Here is a 20,195-nt window from a genome sequence, read left to right as displayed (position 1 = left end):
TAATTTGTCTCGCGACCTTTTCGGAATGTAACGCATTTACAAACCAGTGAACAGAACTGAAGGGACGGCCCACGTGTGTGAAGCAGGAACTGATTTGCCGGCACAGATGACCACTGATGCCAGCACTGATAACCACGGCGAGTGATCTAGGGTCTCGACAGCGAGCTTTTGACATGTGCAATCATTTAAAACATTTGCGAGTACAGCGTGTGAGATAGGTAAGAATACACATAGCTTTACTTTTGTTGATATTCCAGTCGGTTTACATTAAAATAACTTTGTTTACCTTCAGATTTTTCAGTACCGGGTTAGATTCCAGTAAATACATAAGCTATCATGCAACCACACGTAACAGAATAAGAAATTTAGTGTGCAGCAGTGTGTCGTCCTTCTGTGTTTTATTGAACGGGCTTTTCCTTCTAGGATGTACCATCCCCAATTATAGCCTGAAATGTCCGTCCCGTTAGCCTGTTTTCATTTCCTCATGCATTTCTTTCACCCCCGTCCCCACCTTCAAAAACCGGTTATTTTCAGCTCTTTGGAGTGTCGCCCAAACTCTGACACCCGTTATCACCAGGATCAAGCCAGTCGTCGTAGAATAGGGCGAGAAGGAGGCTTTCTTCTTTTTCTTTAATTTTTTTTGCCACCGACCGACCGATCAAGGAGTGCGAAACTAGTGCCGACAACGGCAACCAACAAGACAAACCGGGAGGAATTCGCAAGACTCGAGATGAATGCAAATGGGGCAAGACTGCAGCGATATAGTCCAATAACCCGAAGGCACAGTTTTCAGAGAGCCACCGCAAACACGAAAACACTCGCTTGTAGCGGAGGTTCAAATTAGCGAAAAGGGAGGTCAAATTTACTGCTGTGATGTCTATCAATGCAGTGACAAATTGACACTGTTCATTTCGTAGATGTTCTGAGCACATTTATTCTGCGAAGTCCAGATCACACGTAACGCGCAAGGGCAAGCGTCTTACTGCCTCAAAATTTGGCATTGTCTGGTTGGCGCCATGTGGAGCCATTGCGGCCGTCTCACTTTTATGCTGTGGTGCCATTAGAACCCTCCAAGAAAAAAATTTTGCGTTCTCACAACTTCAAATTTAAAATCTTAAATTTAAGACTGCGCAACTCGCTGCCGTTTCTGGGCCCGAGCGTTGACGCCGTTGACGCGCCACGCCGTTAGCAGCCTATTCTGTGGCGACTTTCGCCGAGTGCTAATATCTGACTAATCTATAGGTAGGTGCACTGACCACCCGGCCTCTTAACGCATAGGGCAGCGGCCAAACTCCGCCATCCAACGGATATTATCTATAAGACAGATGCGGAAAGACAGTCTTTACCCAAAACAGAGTCAAGCACTACTCCCAATAATATTTTAGTCCACTGAATTCCTATCCTGCGTCTTCTTGCTGTTTTGTATAGACAGTTCTCTCATGGGCGCCGCCATAATGCGTAGGCAGTGGCGCCATCTATGGGCAGTCGGCATGCTGGCTTGGGCGAACGCGCCGTGGTGTATGCCACGGTATATACGCCCAGCAGCATAATATGGCGTCTTCTACGTGGGTAACGTACGGTTCGGTGAGACGTACTGAAGTGATTGAAGTCGGCATGGCCGGAGATTTGGCTGCCATTGGGATGGACGGAGCCCACAGTGCGACGTGTGCGCACGTGTTTGAGCCTACGATCGGCCGCGGAGATCAGTTGTGTATATCTGAAAATTCGTTTCACGAATGTGAACTTACTGCAGCCTTTCATTGTAATTCTAAGCTCTGGTTTAGCAGCAATGAGTAGTTGCGAAACATATGACGATCCTAACAACGTGGTAACGTTCTGCTGCGGAATAAGTTGTACTGTTTACTTTGACAAGCGTTCAAAATGTTATCTGTAGATATATTGCACGACTGCCTTGGAGGTTATCACGCATGAATAAAACAGTTTTGATTAGTAATAACAGCATACCGAACAGTGTGAATCATACTTGTCGAGTGGTCGAGCAACCGGCTGCATACTGCGTGAACGTCCGAGGCAGTGGTAAATGCTGTGTTATAGATCTGTTTGTTTTATATCGCGCATGGTCCAAACATGCGACATGACCATGCGAATTCTTATTTGTTGTTGTTCTTTCCCGAAAAAAAATAACTTCTTTTTGGTTTTGTTTGTTTTTTCAATCTTGTTGGACGCGTCCTCTACGACGTACTCTATCTTACGGAAATTGTGTCCTCACAAATTGCCGTCGGATTCTTTTTATGCGATCCCCTTTGCATATTATGCCTTACAGGACAAAAAGGAAATGCTTAAACACAAAGCTTATATGTATCATGCTGGTTTACCAACCGCAGTGATCGCTGTGTTGAGCGGCCTCATACAGGAGGCTGACGTAGACATACAGTCGAACCCGGATATATGATATATTGAATCGGAAGGGGATCACAAAAATGTTCGATATATAGGTATTTCGATATATAAAATAAACATTGTATGCAAAAAGTCTCAAGGGGATTTTACTGCTGTTGGTTATACCCAATAATTCGTTATATGTCGGTTCTATATATCCGGGTTTGACTGTAGTATAGTGATTTGAAGTCTAGCACGACTTGAAATGCACGAGAACGATGCCAGTGTCTGACGCAAATGTTTTACAACGATTGACGCTTAGATGTTTCGGGGTTGCATGGGATTGGTCGTACATGAGCACTCTTATGTTTTAGTTCCCCCGCCAAGCGATCAGAGAGTGAGAAGAGTTTCCAATTCAAGCTGGCAATTCACAGACGCCGGTTGCCTTCGTCGAGTGAAAATCGATACAGTCAAAATATTTCACAACACATACACACACCGTGGCTGGTGATGCACGTCGCGTGTTTGCGCATCGCAGAGAAACTTGCGCACACTGTAGCGACTGCTGCACCTAAAGACTACACAATGGTTGTTCGACGACCTCGTATTAACTGACATCCCTTAAAATTTCACGAAAAATGAGCTACACCATCTCCAAATCGTTCCGCAACACGCGACGGCAAGACATTCAAGCAGCACCGCGCCGGCTTGCACAAGCCAGAGAGAAAGAAAGGCTCGCCGCGCACCCTTTCCTCCTCGCCCAACGAAGATTTATAGGCAGAATACCTTTATGCATGCTGCGGAAATTAACCGAATATGTGCGACGGATGTAATTTCGGATATAAAGGGGGCGAGCCCCGTCATGCTTGTAGAAAGCGTATCTGGTTGCTTCCAACGTATACCACTGCAGGAATTTGACCGCCTACGTCCGACATTTCCTAATGTAACTTGCCCGGAATTGGCCAGGTGCGTCGGACGTACTCCCAGAGGCGGTCTAAAGTACAACTTCAAGAAATATGCCTGACGTACCTTTAGCTGCAGCGCTCTATATCACTCCTCCTTATTAGCCCTTTCCTACCGCAGTACAATACGGAAGCGTGTGCATCTCCAGCGAAAACTGTCGCGGCCTACAGGTTTTCAAGAAGGATTGAGACAATGTGCTTTGCACGATAAAGCTTGATTTCGTATGAGCACCCTACAGCAAAATGCCACGAGCGCGCAGACCCACGTCGATGTTTCATATGAGCAGTATCTGCATGAAACGGGCTTACAAGCTTATATTTAATTTTATATTGAGCTTATGCCACGTGGCAATCCAAGCGAATAAAAAGCACCAACGAAGAAACTGAACGACGCAGACGCTTCCAGCACAACCTGTACCACTTAGAAATAACTAATTTGTGGGGGTTTTACGTGCCAGAACCATGATATGATTATGAGGCACGCTGTAGTGGGGGACTCCGGACTATTTTTATTGCGATAGCAATTATATGGACACTTCAAGCGGATTTCTGCCTTTCTGCCGTAGTCGTCGCCGTGAGGTTCCGTATAAATTCCAAGGGCTATAAAATCGTCGCCGCACGCCGTATGCTGTATGTGCGAGTGAAAGCGCGCGAGGGACGCGGGCTTTCACGGAGAGCGAACGCACGGCGGAGAGCAAACGCGACCGTCGCGCGAAAGGCCGTGGGGGGATGGGATGGAGGGAGGGGGGGGGTGGCGACGTTGTGCTTCGGCACCAACGGCGCAAGGGGAACTGGCGACTCAGTCTCGCACGCGAAAGGAGGAAAGCGGGAAGGCAGCGCGGGAGGGAGGGGGGGGCGGCTTCTACTATGCCCGCAACTGCGTACTTGTACGTTGCCCGGCTGTGGAGGTCGCCCGCACCGTATCTTGAAAGCGATCTGCTAACGGCTCATAGCTTTGTATGCGCTGTGCGTTCACCGCTCAGTTTCCGTTGAAGCGATAGACCGCACGAACATTCGCTCGCTGCTGCTGCTGCGCTAGCTCACGCCAGCGTTTTCACAGCGGTCGTCGAGTATACGATCTATTCATGTTTGCTTGTGCGCGCTGACACCATGCTTGTTAATTCAGTTAGTAAGCGAATGTGTCCAAGTCTGTACAGCCAATAAAACCACTATCCTTACTCCGTATACTCTCTACTAATTTGCTATCGCAATTGATGCTTCGCCTTTCGGGCGAAACTGCGACTTTTTTAACACCTTCTTTAGCGAGCACCTAAACCCAATTACACGAGCGTGTACGTATGCACTTCTACATCGAAATGAGGCCACCGCGGCCGGGAATCTAACACGCAATCTCGTGCTCAGCAGCGCACCGCCAAAGCCACTAAGTACCTTGTACTACTGTAGCCGAATGTGGGACGTTTTATTGCGATAGCAATTATATTTCCGCAAGGTTCCGTATAAAGTCAAAGTGCAATAACATCGCGACCGCATGATCTGCTGCAGTGGCGAGGGAAAGCGTGCAAGGGTGAGCCAAGAAGGACGATGGCTTGATGCGGCGGCGTGTTCTCGCGCGCGCAAGGGGGATGGGGGACGGGTTGATGTGGTCGCGCTAGGACGGGGGAGGGGGAAGGGGGGCCGGTTAGCGTGCACCTATCTCCTCTTCTACTCCGGCCGCGGATGCATATGGCGCGCGCGCCCTGCATTGGAGGTAATCTGCAGTGGGTACAAAGGCTAGAAGACCCGATAAGCCCACTTCGGGTGCGCTGTGTTCTCGCGCGACTATCGTTGGCGTTCAAGCGAGAGGCAGAACGAAGGAGAATTCGCTCCCCATTGCTGCCGCAGCGTTCTGAAAGCGAGTGTTCGCGGTGATCGAGTGAGATATGTCCTTGTTTGCCTGCGCGCGTGCGACACCATGCTTGTCAAATTACTTAGTAGGCGGATGCTTAAAGCAGTTTATGCGGCCGACAAAACTACTAACCTTACTCCGTGTATATGTCTAATAATTTGCTATCGCAATCAATCCTTCGCCTTTTGGGCGAAACTGCAGCTTTTTTTTTTTTTTCTCACACGTTCATATCCTACCTTAACTTCAGGCGGCTTTTCCTCTTTCTTCTCTGGCTCTGGCGCTTTCTCCTCTTTTTTTTCCTCTGGTTTTTTCTCTTCCGGCTTTTTCTCCTCCGGCTTTTTCTCCTCCGGCTTTTCTCCCTCTTTCTTTTCCTCCTTACTTTTTGCCTTCCGCCCCTCCTTGGTTTCGTCGTCCTGGGCGATGTTCTTAAAGTCGATCTTGCGTACAAAGTTCTCCAGCTGGCGACGGTCGAATCGCCGCAACTCGTACTCGCTTTCGTCGTCGCTGTCGGAGTCTGTCCCCGCCAGTCGCGCTGGCTGCGGCGGCGGCGGCGGCGGTAGCGGCGGCTGCTGCTGGTGTCCTCCCACCAGGCCGGAAAGGAATCCCATGAATCCACCCGACGACGTTGGGGTGACAGGAGGAGGAGGAGACGGTGGCGGAGGGGGCTGCTTCCTCTTCCTTTTCCTTTTGGACTTCTTGATCATGTACAGGTCGTTCATTTCGTCCTCGTCGTCATCGTTCTTGATATAGGCGCCGCGAAGGCGGCCGCTGGTAGATCGACGTGGTGGTCCGCGGCGGATCATGACGGTTCCCGGACAGTTGCATACTCTCGGTCGACTTTGACCCTGGTCATCAAACGTGGAGTCATCGGGAATCTCTGGCAGCGGCGGCGGCGGTGTTGGGGCAGGCGGTGGCTGCGACGCACCGTCCTGGTTGCTGTTTGTCTGTTTGCGGGTCTCGGATTCTGCGGGCGTACCAAACTCGCGTTCGATCTGGAACATTCGGATGCGCGATACATGTGGGCCGCTGCCGCTTTTGGAGCCCGACACGGGCACCGGTCGAGAAGGGGCGTTGGGTAGCCTCCGCGCGGAGCGGGACATAGAGGGTCCCAAACGGCGATTAGGCGGCTGTCTGCTCATTGCCTCCGCCGAGTCGTATCCTTCGTCGATTCGCTCTCGGTCGCGAAAATCTACGCCAGAAGGAGGCAGGCGTGAGAGCGGCGGCTGAGAATCCTGTCTGCCACCAACTGCCTCCGCCGAATCGTATCCTTCGTCGATGCGCTCTCGGTCGCGAAAATCTACGCCGGAAGGAGGTCTACGCCGAATTTCTTCGCCAGCCGGTAGAGGAAACCGGCGCCCCAGCGGCGGAGGACGCGGCGGCAATTGTCCAGGAGAGAGCGACCTCCGCGGCGGCGGTGGTCGTAAAGGCCGAGGTGCCGGAGGCATTCCGGGTGGCATACTACCGAGGCTATTTCTTGAACTGGGGCACCCGATCACTCCCACGCTGCTGATGGCCACAGAGCCCGGTGCCTCTGTCATCGATGTCGCGAAGTACGGCTGCCGGCTTGGCGTTCCGACGCTGCCGGCGCTTCCCGCCGAACTGCCGAAGCCATGCGCATCTGTCACTGACGCTGGCATGTTAGGGCGCCTCAGCGGTGGACCGGGCACGGCCCGTCCTGCCCATCCGGGTACTGGGGGCGGCGGAGAGGTAGACGCTAACGGCACTGGAGGCATGGAGCTCAAACTCCCGATTGGGCCGAGGGAGCCGCTCGCGCCCAGCGCGCCTGGAACGCCGACTGCGGACACTTCGGTCAGCGAAGTGGTCATGTGAGAGCGCCGAAGCGCGGCGGGCGCATACGTAGTTGGTGGCGGAGGCGGGGCAATCGCAGTGTTAGAACCGACTTGAAGTAGCTCGGATGCTTCCACGGCAGCTATAGTGGGTTCAGCACCTTGCCCCGGTGGCGACTGTGGTGGCCACGCGCGGCCGCTCGGAGTTGTCGTGAGCGTCGACTGGGAATTTCGTTGCAGCAGCCCAGGCAGCATAGACCCACCTGGCACCGATGATGCATTTGGACTGATGAGGAAAGTGGTGTTGCTCTGGTAGCGCAGTGTTTGCTGCAGGAGTACACGTACTCGATAACAATCATGATTCTTGGCAATCGTTACTGTCATTTACTGAAACTATATTTGTTCGCACATTGGTCGTATCATACGTCATTGCTCAGGCTATACTTAAGAGCATACACTTTAAAGCAAAGTGAAGTACGTCTGTTCGTTTTCTAAACGAGTCTGAGCTCTGCGACTACCTAAAGTGCCGCTTAGTGACTGGGTGGCAGGAAATGCTATGCGGCTGTCCAGTAAACGCAGACGAACAAGAATTGTAAAGTTATTAAACCACCAGAATACTCAAAAGCACTACACGAAACAATCTAGGCCAACTCAAACAAACAAACGAGGCCGTTTTATGCTAGAATTAACAGGTCTAGTTTATTTCATTTTTCATTAACCGTGTTCTGTGCACCGCTATACCTCGAGGATGTGAAATCGACAATAGCCAATAGTAATAATAATACTAATAATGATGATAATGATAATAATAATGATAAGAGTCACCGTTCTGAAATTTCGTTGACAACTGAGATTAATTGTCAACTATTATGAAAAGGTGTTTTTCCTAATTCAACCTCTCGCACGATTCTGCATGGAAATTGGCGAGCGTGTCTGGGAGACGAACGAGTGGCTATGTATAGCCGGAGAGCCTGCTTAAACTTAGCTCTGTCTTCACAAAATATAATACGGGGGTCAGAGCTAAGAGCCTGCCGTAACTGCTTCCCTGCACCCGGCAATGTCGTAGCTGTGCCTATAGATTTTGACCATGCTGCCAAAATTTAAGCAAGCGAAAAGAAGCCAGCACCGAGTGCTGCACTAGACCCCATCTGCCAGCAGCGGCGAGAAAATAGTCAAAAATTACCGGTCTCTGCGACTGCTCCGACTCCATGTTGGCGGTAGCCTCGGCAGCGACGACGTACCGCGGTCACAGGTACTCGCAGACCGAGGTCGTGTTGGGGCGAAATGGGGCCCCCGCCTTCCGCTCAATTTTTCTGCCTCCGCCTCGGCGCCATTGCGAGGACTATGGCTTCGTCGTCTTCAACCACCGGCTGTACCTTCCCGTGCCAGTGATTGGCTTAAACATGTTCTTTTTTTTTTTTTCTTCTGGGCCGAGTGAAAAATATTTCACATAGTTCGAGACAATCTCAAGTGCCTGTTTCGGGCATGCGCTCCCTGTAAATGTGTTCTAACGGGTTCCCGCTTATTTGCAGAAACCCTAATGCCAATCTATAGTGTGCAGGAGAAAATCGCAGGCTTACGAAAATTGATCTGAGTAAGTATAGCCATGTCTTCAACATCAGTTTCAATTTAGTCTCTCACCGTTTTCTTTCTTTCTTTTTTTTTGTTACATGGCCGAAAATATACAAGATATGTTCACACAAAGATGCAGAGAAATGGCGGGTGGAAAACAATATACCGGTATAAAACAACGCTGAGGAAGAAGCAGAAGACGCAACGATAATTATGATAATTACGAAGCTTTATTTAGATAATGGATGGCCCATTAGCCTAGAGACGCGAGTGCGTATACATAGATCATGGTTGCAGGAGTTGTCAACGAAGGCATACTTAAGGTAGATGACCTGGTTGTTCTTGCTACACCTCTTATGGATGGTACACAATTGACCGTAAAAGAGAAAGATGCAATACGAAGCGCGGCTCAATGTAACAGCGCTAATCTTCGGCAACCATCACACAGCTGCGCGCTCGGCTGCAAACAACAAACAAGGCCGGCTGGATATGGCGCATAAGAGATGTGAAAACTCAAGTGCTTATACATAACGAGACAGCATAAAAAAGAAACAGTAGGAAAATTATTATTTCCTCCTAAACCACGTGCCTACGCCCTCTACATTGCGAATGCTTTGATTTAGTTCGCATAGTGCCGGCACGGTGGCTAGATGGGTAGGTGTGCCGTCCGCCAGGCGTGAAGAGTAGTTCAGCGCTTATCCGCATCATGACGACAAAATTGGCGCTGCCGTCGGAGGTTTGTCGCAGGCGGCGCGCGTCGTCTGCTGCTGCGGCAGTTTTGCAGTGGAATTTCGGCGCACTTATCCGTGTATTTGAACTGGAAGCTGTATTTAAATGACATCAGAGACAGTTACGAATTATATCAATGCATGTCAGTTGCTTGAATGGCGAAAGTATCCTATTTGAGTCGTCCGTCGGCTGCCTCTTTCCAGGATGGAGAGGTAAAATATATAACTGTGTTGACATTTCTAAATATATTTCACTTAAGTCTATTAATAATGACAGTAATTGTGAATCAATGTAATAGCTTTGCGGAAGTTCTAAAGGCGAGAGAGACGAAAATTCATATTTCGAGACAAAATATATTCAGGAGCTCTAGAGCGGCGTGTGGCTGCGTCATTCGCGCACGAAGTGTGCATTCTCAAGACCGCGTCGGAGGATTTTTTTTTTTGTTGGTTTGTTTAATTAACGTAGAACGCCGTCGAATAAATATGAAGATTCAAACAACCAGAGTTTCTAGTGTAATTTCTTTGCACTGTTGTATACGTTATTGCACGAGGTAGGTATACGAGTGCAATAAAACTCTATGTCATAGTAAACTAGCTGTCGGTTATAGAAGGCAAAAAAAAATACTTATGCCTCTTGATCATCATATACGTATATTTTAATGTGTTACTCATGCTTCGAGCGCACACACACACTAACAACACTACGAAAAAAGCTATGACAGCAAACAAGGTTTAGAAAGTACAGCACTGCATCGCTGCGGTCACAAGGCATGTCGTATTTTCATGTGCTTTTTCTTTTCCCGTGTGCGTCCAGAAGCCAAGTTCCTGCTCTTTACAAGAAAGTGAAGGCGCGTTATCGAATAAAATTAGATAATTTTGCTTGTAAACTCAAATTTGTGTTGCTCACAGCTGACCATTCCTGAAAGCTTCAACTGCCGCGACTCTTTGTGTATTTGCTGTCATTCTTGCCAACACATCTTCAAGCATCACACTTGCTTAAATTCCATGAAACGGGACCATTTTCGCAACGTTCGTCAGGAGTACGCTCATTTCTTCAAGTGTGTGCAAATTCTTGTTCAGTCCCACTGTTCCTTGAACACAGACACTATCGAGAATTTCGCTGCCACAAAACTGTACAAGGACAACATTTACTAGGGTGTTGCTGTGGCCATCCTTTGAGCAAACTGAAAACGCCTCAGTTTCTGGGCTATCGTTCTTTGAATGCAGCGTCCATGAACTGTTGGGTAAAGTGCAGGCGATCACACCAATATTTTCTTGAGTGGTTACCACAGGCGGATCACAACAAGCGCTGCTTTCATTGGCAAGTGAGTCGGTGGAAATCTGTCAAACTTCAGGCGCGCTTTCTTTTTTGGCGTATTTTACCGGCCGACATCCCGTCGAAGGCTTGCTTCTTCTGTTTGCGGGAATGGGCTTTGATAGGTAAGCAGGCGCGCCGGCCAGTATTGATGGAACAGCTTCGCTTAGTCGCGGATATGCCCTTGGAATCTGTACAACCTGCCCGCCTATCATATGAGTCAGTGACGCTCAACAAAGTGGTCCTGAGAGTTGCGCTCGCACACTACCGAATGTGGTTGAAGTTCTTTGTCAGCGCGGTGAAGTGCACGCTCCCGTTTTTTGAACAATTCTGGGTCACGCGGCGTCGCAAAAAGCGATATCTTCTGCCCTTGGCTCGCATGTTTGTAGCCGGACTTACAATAGGGCGCAAAGCAAGTGGTGTGCCTCCTGGTTTTTTTTTTTTTTTTTTTTTTTTTCGGCGTAGCGACATTTTCACTCGGTCCTGGACCCTGAGGAGCTTGACACTGACGAGTGTTATCCACGGTATTCGTTCCACTGCGCAAACACTTGAGGTAAATGATAAAAGAACGGTGCAATATCACGGCTTCGAGTGCAGCTCAGCGTGCCGTCTACCTCATAGTGGACGACATAATGACAATTTTTTTTAGGTTGACTACTTAAAACAAGAAACATCACACATTTATAGTCTCTTTCAGCGTATATTTCCCACTTTATTTCAAGTTTGAGTTGGAAACAACAAAGTATTTGAAATCTTACAGGCACGCAATAACAGTAGTCTGAGTAGCAGACGACACGCGTTTCGCGACAGACCTCCGACCGCAGCGCCACTCCTGCTGTCATGACGCGGAGAAGCAGTGAACTACGCCGGTCGGCACACCTACCAATCTAGCCACCGTAGTGCCGGTATTTAAGTAAGAATTCAAGAAAACGCACTAAGAGTCTTCACGCATGTGGCAATAAATAAGCGCAATTTACTCTGAAATTGGCTTGTGTGTCAACTATAGCAAGACGAGCTACATATTTCCGGATTAATGCCTCTGCGCCTAAACATTATAACACTCACCCGCCGCTGCGTGACACCCCGTTAATGAGCGCATCGAGCGCAGAACTTAGTGTTATGGTCCATCTTATCATGCCTCATGCAGTTCGATCCCTAATGTCGCCAAACGCGCGCCGTACGATACGGCGCACTTGTTCGCAGGTTCTGGAGCTAAGCTCAAAGCACTGATATTCTGAAACGGTTATTGAGACTACCTAAGCTTCTTAATTCTGTGCATGACCGAAAACTTCACACAGGTAATTAATGAGTTAGCATTAACACTGTCAAAGTGGAGAAAGGGCATGTAAAAAAAAAATAAGCCAATCACGGGGTTGATGAGGGATGGGGGAGCTTAGAAAGAGCGTATATATAGTACAACTGATGGCGGTCTGCATGCGCAGGATCAGCGTTAGTTGCACTTCGCTCCTCAAGGAGGCTGGACGTGTGTCGAGTGAGCTCCTGAACAACACTTCGCAATGTGGTGAATGCGGTTTAAATCGTGGATCCGGGACCTCGAAGAGGTGCGACGCAATGAGAACGCATTTATCTCGCATTTACCGCTATATCGCTACTGAATTTTTATTATTTTATTAAGTGCGACTAGGGGGCGTTGCAGCATACTATATCGAAAACAGCAAGTACAGCATGAGGACGCCAAACAGCCCATATTATGCAATAGTTCTCACAAGAGAGAAAGAAAGGGAAAAAAAAAACCGTACAGGTTCTTTTACAGAGCGGTATTCTCTCGTTTCAGACATGCGACGCGTAGCGGCAGCGCTCTCCTTCTCGAGACTGTAAATGTCAGAGAGGCATGGTGTCTCCTCGTGATTCGCTGTTCAGCAACTGCGATAACGCTGCCTCCGCAGAAATCACCAATGACGTCTTCCGAACACCGCCACAGCATTGCGCGGGCTGTTCACCGCAGCCGAGGGCTGATCCGGTATAATGCATGCAGATCCCAGCTGGAGCCCTAACACGACAGGAACAGACGCGGCAGGTGTTTCACGGTCGTGCCATAACCATCGCTATATACGGCCGGCCGTCGCGACCAGGCGAGGGAGCCGCGATCGCGTATATAAGCTACACTGCAGCAAGGAACGCCCGTGGTCACAGAGTCGAGCCCCGTAACAAACGAGAACGTGCCAGGAGTGATTCCAAGCTGTCGGCCTGCGTACGTGAGCTTAAACAGGCACTCTCCTCATGAAACCCGCGACCTATTATAGTTCCACAGCAGGCCTCGCTGAAAATAGACGGCGAGGAGGAGGCCAAGCTCCGGGCCGCGGAGGACGCTTTCGCCGTCCTGCAGCCCGGCTCACACTGCGAGGCCGAACAACGCGCGTCGCGCTCTCGTTTCTCTCCAGCTGCGCCTTTTGTCTCCGTCTGGCACTCGGTGGTCGCAGTTTTGTGCAGCGGTCTGGAAGCTGAAGCCGCGGTTTATACCGCGGTGAACCACGAGCAAACGCCCCGATAACCACGTCCGTGACCGACTGTTGGTCGCGCGAAATTAGCTATGCGAAGTCAGAGGTCGTCACCACGCCGTGCACGCTACTCGGCAAAAGTGAAAGCGGGCGCTGTGGTGTAGCAGGTAAAGCGACATCGGTGAAATAAGCGCAAGGAATCCCTTTCCTGTGCCTTATATGGGACAAGATTAACAAAGCTTTTTGGTCGCAAGATCTATTTGCTATTTGCCAAAGTTTTCGCTCTTGTCTTTCATTCACTGAACACGACTGAGAGGCTCCTTCTCTTTACGAACCCGTCATGCGTATACAAACAGCTTGGCGACTCACGCTGGTGCATAGCTTTGCCGCACTATATACTGAGTACTTCTAGAAGTTGATGTGTCGCTGCACAGAATATTCGCCTACAGGTTACTCACACCGCACCATCAATGTGCAGCGGAAATTGTGTTTTCAGCGTAAAAGCGTTCATGTCGGGTCGTCAAGCAGACAAAAGAGCAATGTGCTGCTCTTTTAGAAGACACTCGAAACGGAAACGATGGGTCCGTCAGCAGGTTCTGAAATATGTTTCCTCAAGAACAGCTGGCAGTCGAGAAGAAAAATTGTTCAAGTGAAAGACAGACGGAGAAAGAAAGAAAAAAAGAAAGAAAGAAAGAAAATGATTACTTGGATACTACCTCGGCGTTGTGCTCTTTATTCATCGCGATACATTCGAGTTCTCCTCAGCTGCAGAATTTATAATTTCTTTAAAACAACCGTATATATATATAAAACTAAGAAGATACTTATCTACCAAATATCACCGACAAACATCGGGAAACGTCTTATACTAGAATGCGGTTAGAAGAATCTAGCAGTGACTTGTAGCCACTTGATGTCATCAACAAAAGGGGCTTTAAGACTGGATATGACGAAATAGCGCGATAATTGCTGACCAAGGAAGAGAACCAGCATAGCCAGATCAGTCGGTCTATCCCTGAGATAAGTCCACCTCGCACCGCTTTAAGAAGATGCTGCATTTCAAGCGCGTGGTGTACACGGAAATGAGGGCAGTTCCCTGTGTACGGCAGGAAGTTCGTAATATTATTATGAACTATCGATGAGCATATGACGCCGAGAAGGAGCTTTGGAAGCGTCGCGCAATAATAAAAGCGCTGAATTGTAATAATAATAATAATAATAATAATAATAATAATAATAATAATAATAATAATAATAATAATAATAATAATAATAATAATAATCCTGAATGTGTGATTGCTGTCGTAAATGACAAAGTATTTCTCGTGACAGTTTTTTTTTCTCCCGGTCGTGGCTTACGTTATAGTGGACTCTTAGTTTTGGACAGTTTTTGACCTCCTAAGGGCGCATCAGCTGTGATACAAGCAAATACCGTAATGCCACGTCCCCGCGACGGGAATAGCACTGATTTTGTGTTACCGTTGGTTAGACTATATACAAACCACCGAATCAAAATTCAGTTGTGTTTACCGTAGTCTGCAACGTTTCACTGTTACTTCTAATGTATGGATCACGCCCTGTAGCATATCCATCGTTATAATGACCTTACTTTGGCAAGAGACCTTTATTTCAAAGGATTGGAATGTATTCATCAATCATATTAGCATAAAAAGTATGTCAACACACTGCACTTACAACTGCATAGGTTTTCTGAATAGCCATGCAAACATTACCGCGGGCGAATTGAGACACATGTAGCAGGTTTCCCTTCTTTTTCAAGCGAGGATTGCATACGCTAGCCTGCGCCGACGATGTAACACTCCGGCTCCAGCGGGGCACGCCGGGTTTCGCGCGCGCTGCGCCCGCTTCGTTTTCGTTCAGTTCAGTCTCGGAAAACCGATGGGAGGGCCGCGCATTGTGCGTAGCCCCGAACAACAGGCAGCTCTCGCCGAGTGCCGACGGGTGATCGCTCACCCGTGAAAGGGCGCGTCGTCGACGGGCCGATCATATACGGTGCGAGCCACTGAAGCTGCGGCACTCCGCCAATGCCGAGCAGATAACCTGACCTTTCCCTTGGCCACGGTCAAGTTACTCACAAGAAACATAACCGTCAAACACAAGGTGCACCCAGGACAAGCTTCGCTTACCCCCATTTTCCGGTAGGAGAAAGGCCGACGATTTTTTTTTTTCGGAAAGAGTTGCCGCAAGACATTAGAAATAAATTAAAATCAAATGTTGCAGTGAACCAGTGTTCATTGAAGCAGCATGTTATTAGGTGCGCCCGTTCAATCTACGGCCTCAGCGTATGAAATGGGTGGCTATTATAGTCGTCAAGTCGTCCCCACCAGTTGTGTAAAAAAGAAAAGAAATAAAACCTAAAGAAAGTCAGCTCCCTGATGGGCCGGATCAAGAACGATGTAAGGTCAGATGCTTGATTATCTGCTCTTGGCTATATCAAACCTCGAATGAAAACGAGAGAACTAAATAGCGAGAACACGTACACTGGGCATCGCAAAAAAAGATCTTATCACGATTCATTTTGCAGTGCTGGCTGCACGTAGGAGACACGTGAGGGACACACGTGTTGCTCATCCACATACACTACGAGCAAAGCGCAGGGTATATAAAGCGAAAGTCGCCCTGCGCGTCTCAGCCTCCAGCGGCGTCGGCGGCGTCGGCGGCCTCGGCCGCTCGGGCTCTACACGCAGGCGGGACCTCATTAGCGAAATTAACGCCCGCGTTACACGACCACGAAGATATTCCGTAATTCGTAGAAACAAGAAGCGTCACACTCGGCGACTGAGTAATGAGGAAGCAGGCGAACCTTCTGCCATACACACGCACACACAAACGAAAGCACTATAGGAGAGTACGATAGGAATGACTGAGAGAGGGCGATGTGGCAAATGATGTTCACAGGGGAGGGGGGGGGGGGGGGGGGGGGCAGCATGCAGTCGACTGCTGGACAAATGTTTCACGCTGTCGTCCGTTTGTTCAGTCGCTTGCCTCCACCACGTAAATACTCGCGCACGCTGGCTTCATGCATTAATGCCAGCGTCAGATCCCAGTAGTAGTAGTAATAATAATAATAATAATAACTTATAATAAAAATACTAATAATTTGTTTTCATAGCTGAATAATCATTAAAGGTAGCTCTTCAATTTGAAAAAGTAAACAGAGAAAGCTGTATATAATCTCGTCGCTTTATGGCCATTTGCGCAAATCAAGTACTACGCGCCTATTCGGATATATTAAACGCACAAATTTGCATATTCGTGAGCGGCGCGCATTTCATTTGGTGTCTCAATTCACCAGCCAAAGTGCTAGCTATATAGTAGCAATGAATGAAAGAAAAGGCGGAGGCAAGCTTATTCTTTGTTGCTTCTAGAAATTTGGATTCGTGACTTTCGCGACAACGATAAAAGACGTAAAATCCGGTCGGATAGTATAGACATACTTCGCACGGTAGTTTTCTTCCCACGGTGCCAATTGCGTTGGGCACGCGATTGCAACCAACACGACTTATATGATCATTGATAGCGAGCGCAAGGCCTCGCCGCGGTCGATGATCCAAACACAGCCGCAAAAGTACGACGTGCCCGCCCGCGAATGACGAAATGCATACCGCATGTGGAGCAGGCGCTGCACGCAAGCCAAAACAAACAAAGATAAAGAAAGGAAAGAGATAGAAAGAAAATTGAATTATGGGGCTTAACGTCCCAAACTGCACAATGGGTTACGAGGGGCGCCAGGCTAATTTTTGACCACCTGGGTTTTTTGCACTAAGTGCACCAAGTCTGAAGTACGCGATCGCTTCTGCATTCTAGCACAAATCGCGAAAGCAAAGAAACTGATCGATGTAGTGCACAGAACGTCCCTCTGTATACTAGCATACGCTACTTGACAAGCGGCGATCTCCTTCAGCTTCCGCTCTTCTTTCCGAACACCGGGCGAGTCAGCTCGCCAGGGTATCGCTATTGCCGCAGCACCCATGTGCATGGCTTCAATGCTATATGCTGCTGGCGGGCAGCCACAACCACCAACGGAAGGGCGCGCGTCCAGCGTTTGTTTTGAGTATACTATAGTATACTATAGAGCACGCTGCAACACAAATGTGCGGGGCTCCTTGTATTTCTCAATACGCGTCCGCCGCTCTTCAAGTCAAATCATATATACGCGTCTGCCGAGAGTCGACGACCCGACGCGACTGCACCGTTAGCTCATCCTGCCCCGTGTTTAGATAAGCGTTTGAGGCTGAAACATAAATGGGGGAGCGCGTAACCTCAACTATATGCGCGTCACGGTTATAAACGAAAAAAAAAAAAGAAGAAAATCGGGAAATACCACGCGGGAGCACGAAATACAGCGCAGAGTGTCGTGCGACCGCACATCGTGCTTTACTAAGCTTCCGGCTTCTTTCGCTATACCGCTTCCTTCGCGTGCTCCCAATTTTAGCCACGTTGAAAAAGTCATACGCCTAGAAGAGTGCGTAGAAGCCTCATTCCTAGCCTATGGCATGCTTATCGATCACAGAATTTAGTAGTCCCAGGAAGGATAACGTGACACAGCGCTAATAGTTCCAAAACTTCGGTTTGGTCTCTCTCTCCATCTCTCAATTTAGGTTTAACCTATAACATTCCTATTTAGCGTCTCTTTAAGGAACGATGCATAAAATTATACAAATCGGCAACAACAAACACGGTAAACGTGTTTGTCGATTGACGCAGTTCAGAGCTGGGTTCCTAGCTATTTCTTAGGCGCCAACACTAATTCCAACAGCCGCTTACACGAAGCATCTTAATCGCGGATAAATTTACCTGAGAGTAAAAGGCACCCCGTAAGAGTCAGTAACTATATAGCCGCATATAGTAAGTTTTAGAATAACGAAATTAACGAATTTAGCCCGCGTCACTCCGCCATCCGTCAATTTACTGTATACGGTAACTTGCTTGTAACTTGCGCGGAGCATTTTGCCTGTCAAGAAATTTAAATTAACCCGCGGGTGAAAATGTGTCGTGCAAAGCGACCTTTGATTAACGAACGGTAATCCCGACAATTCGATTTGCAACAAGCATCGCGCATACAATCTGATATGACGTTTCAACCGAAGAGAACGAGAGAATATAATACTGCAAGGGCGTATTGAGTGATAGCGGCCACACGATAACACTGAGCGCACGGCGAAAGCAAAAGAGGATTGCGCCGGGTGGCAACTGTTCTTAGCTTTACGATGTCGCCGCCCTTTTGCGAGAATGTGCGACTTATGTGATGCAATTACCATTGAATACGAATAATTGCGATCACCCTCGCTTGGCCTGGCCAGGGGCTCCGGAACCAGGGGGGGGGGGGGGGGGGGGGTATATAAAAAAATTGTTGTGTATGACCCGAAGTAGAAGGAAAAGTGCGGGTTTTTAATTTTGTGCATTGTGTTGAATATGGTTTATATGTATGTATGTATGTGTATGTATGTATGTATGTATGTATGTATGTATGTATGTATGTATGTATGTATGTATGTATGTATGTATGTAGTATTCAGTAGTTGGTGACATGTATGCTTTCTGTGGAAGCCTTGTCAACACGTTCCTTAGAAGTTGTCATTCATTGTAAGTCCAATATGTGCGTGCTCACTAATAAATCTCCGAAGATTCTACCAGACATGTACAGCCTTCATTTCTCTGCGCTTGGTCAGTAGTCGTTGATTATATATATATATATATATATATATATATATATAGAGAGAGAGAGAGAGAGAGAGAGAGAGAGAGAGCCCCCACCTCCTCCTGCCCAGACGTCGCCCCCACAAATCAGATTTACTTCCGGAGCCCCTGCCTGGAACACATGCTGACATCTTGGAAATGAGAAATTCGTCTCCTTCGGTTATGTTTTTCAGAGCCTTCAAATCCGCTTTTCTGTGCATCGAAAGTTCCTTCCGCGGCGGATACACATTTATTTGTGAAGAAATTGGCACTCGAATTTGCAGCAACAATGGCTACTCGTCTTTCTTTCCTCACATAGACGCCCTTTGCGCCGTTTCTTGAATGCATTCCGAACTGACTGCATCTAGCACGAGGCTGGTGCAGACGCAATCGTTCCACGCACCTACCGCGCACTGCTTACCAAGACTGCCCTTCATTTCTTACCACCTCAAGGGCACCGAAGAGATCGCTTCCTCGAGGTAAAAGTTAGGTGCATCACGGTGTACGCTTGATCCATAACAAAGATGTACTATATTCACGTAATGAAACGCTTCACTCCAGGGCTAACTAATGCGCGTACCTTTGTTTCGGGTTATATCGGCGTAATTTTGGCTCTTATAGGCTTAGATCAGAGTTCCTACCATCTTTACCGACCAGATGCGTATACCGACATGAGTATAATTGCGCTTATTCGGTGTTCCGCTATAAAAAATTTTTGACGCATTTCATTCCGCGCGTATAGTACGCGCAGTCTGTATCACACTTAGGGGAAAACTCGAAGCGCCTTGCAATGCGCTCCGAGTTTTCCCCTAAGTGTGAAACAGGCTGTACATCTTCTAGAGTGGTACAGACACTTGCAGGCTGGGATAGCTCACGCGTATTAAGCACCGCGATGCACCTAACATATACCGCGAGACGGTGAAGGATACTTCTTTTCCTTGCTGTTGCGCATGGGGAGGTTATCTTGTTGGTCTTTCAAACCGTACATTTTTTTTTTCCTTATCGTTCATCGCAACGAGTGGCCAATCCCCGCGATAACGGCGGCGTGCCGCGTACGAGCCAATGACGAGGGGTGCGAAGAATGAAGAAAGGAAGAGAACCGTTACAAAACCTCTCCCCCGATGTGCGAACTGCGTCATTCGACCCGACGACGGTGCTCACCGCTATCGCCGCCCCACAACTGTCTCCCGGATTAGACGGCGCACGTTCGCCCTTATAGAGGGCTTCCTTCCGAGTTTATGGTCTCTTCTTCACTCGTCTGCTTACCTGTCCCGTCATCGAACGCGTCCGGCATCTGGCGGAGGTGCTGGGTAGAATATGCCCCCGCGTGACATCCCTTGAAAGCGGTCACACGAGCTCAAGCCGCGTTCCCAGGAGACCAGGCCGGAGAGACACAGAACGAGCTTCTGAGGATCAACGCATTGGCCTGAGTAATGCATTCCCGGGAAGCACCCGATGGACGAAACAAGTTTGTTTCGAAGCCGTG

The 20,195-nt window shown here is 48.5% G+C and overlaps 1 protein-coding gene across 2 annotated transcripts in view; it reads right to left on the bottom strand.

Annotated features, from left to right (window-relative positions):
* The window catches only part of LOC119436656 (atrophin-1), a 38,445-nt gene that overhangs the window by 14,557 nt on the left and 3,693 nt on the right, over positions 1–20,195 (bottom strand). Inside the window, exons 1-2 of one of the 2 annotated variants that reach the window (XM_037703616.2) lie at positions 8,119–8,250; positions 5,385–7,262 (exon numbers count right to left, since the gene is read on the bottom strand). In XM_037703616.2, coding sequence (XP_037559544.1) covers positions 5,385–7,262; positions 8,119–8,145 — 1,905 coding nt within the window. In that variant the 5' untranslated portion in view covers positions 8,146–8,250. Of the gene's footprint in view, positions 1–5,384; positions 7,263–8,118; positions 8,251–20,195 lie in introns of those variants that run through there. The other variant, XM_049659537.1, reaches the window with a different exon arrangement.

Source organism: Dermacentor silvarum, chromosome 1, assembly GCF_013339745.2.
Source record: "Dermacentor silvarum isolate Dsil-2018 chromosome 1, BIME_Dsil_1.4, whole genome shotgun sequence".
NCBI lineage: Eukaryota > Metazoa > Arthropoda > Arachnida > Ixodida > Ixodidae > Dermacentor > Dermacentor silvarum.
Note: the sequence above shows the minus strand (reverse complement) of the source record. Positions and strands in the feature narration are given on the sequence as shown.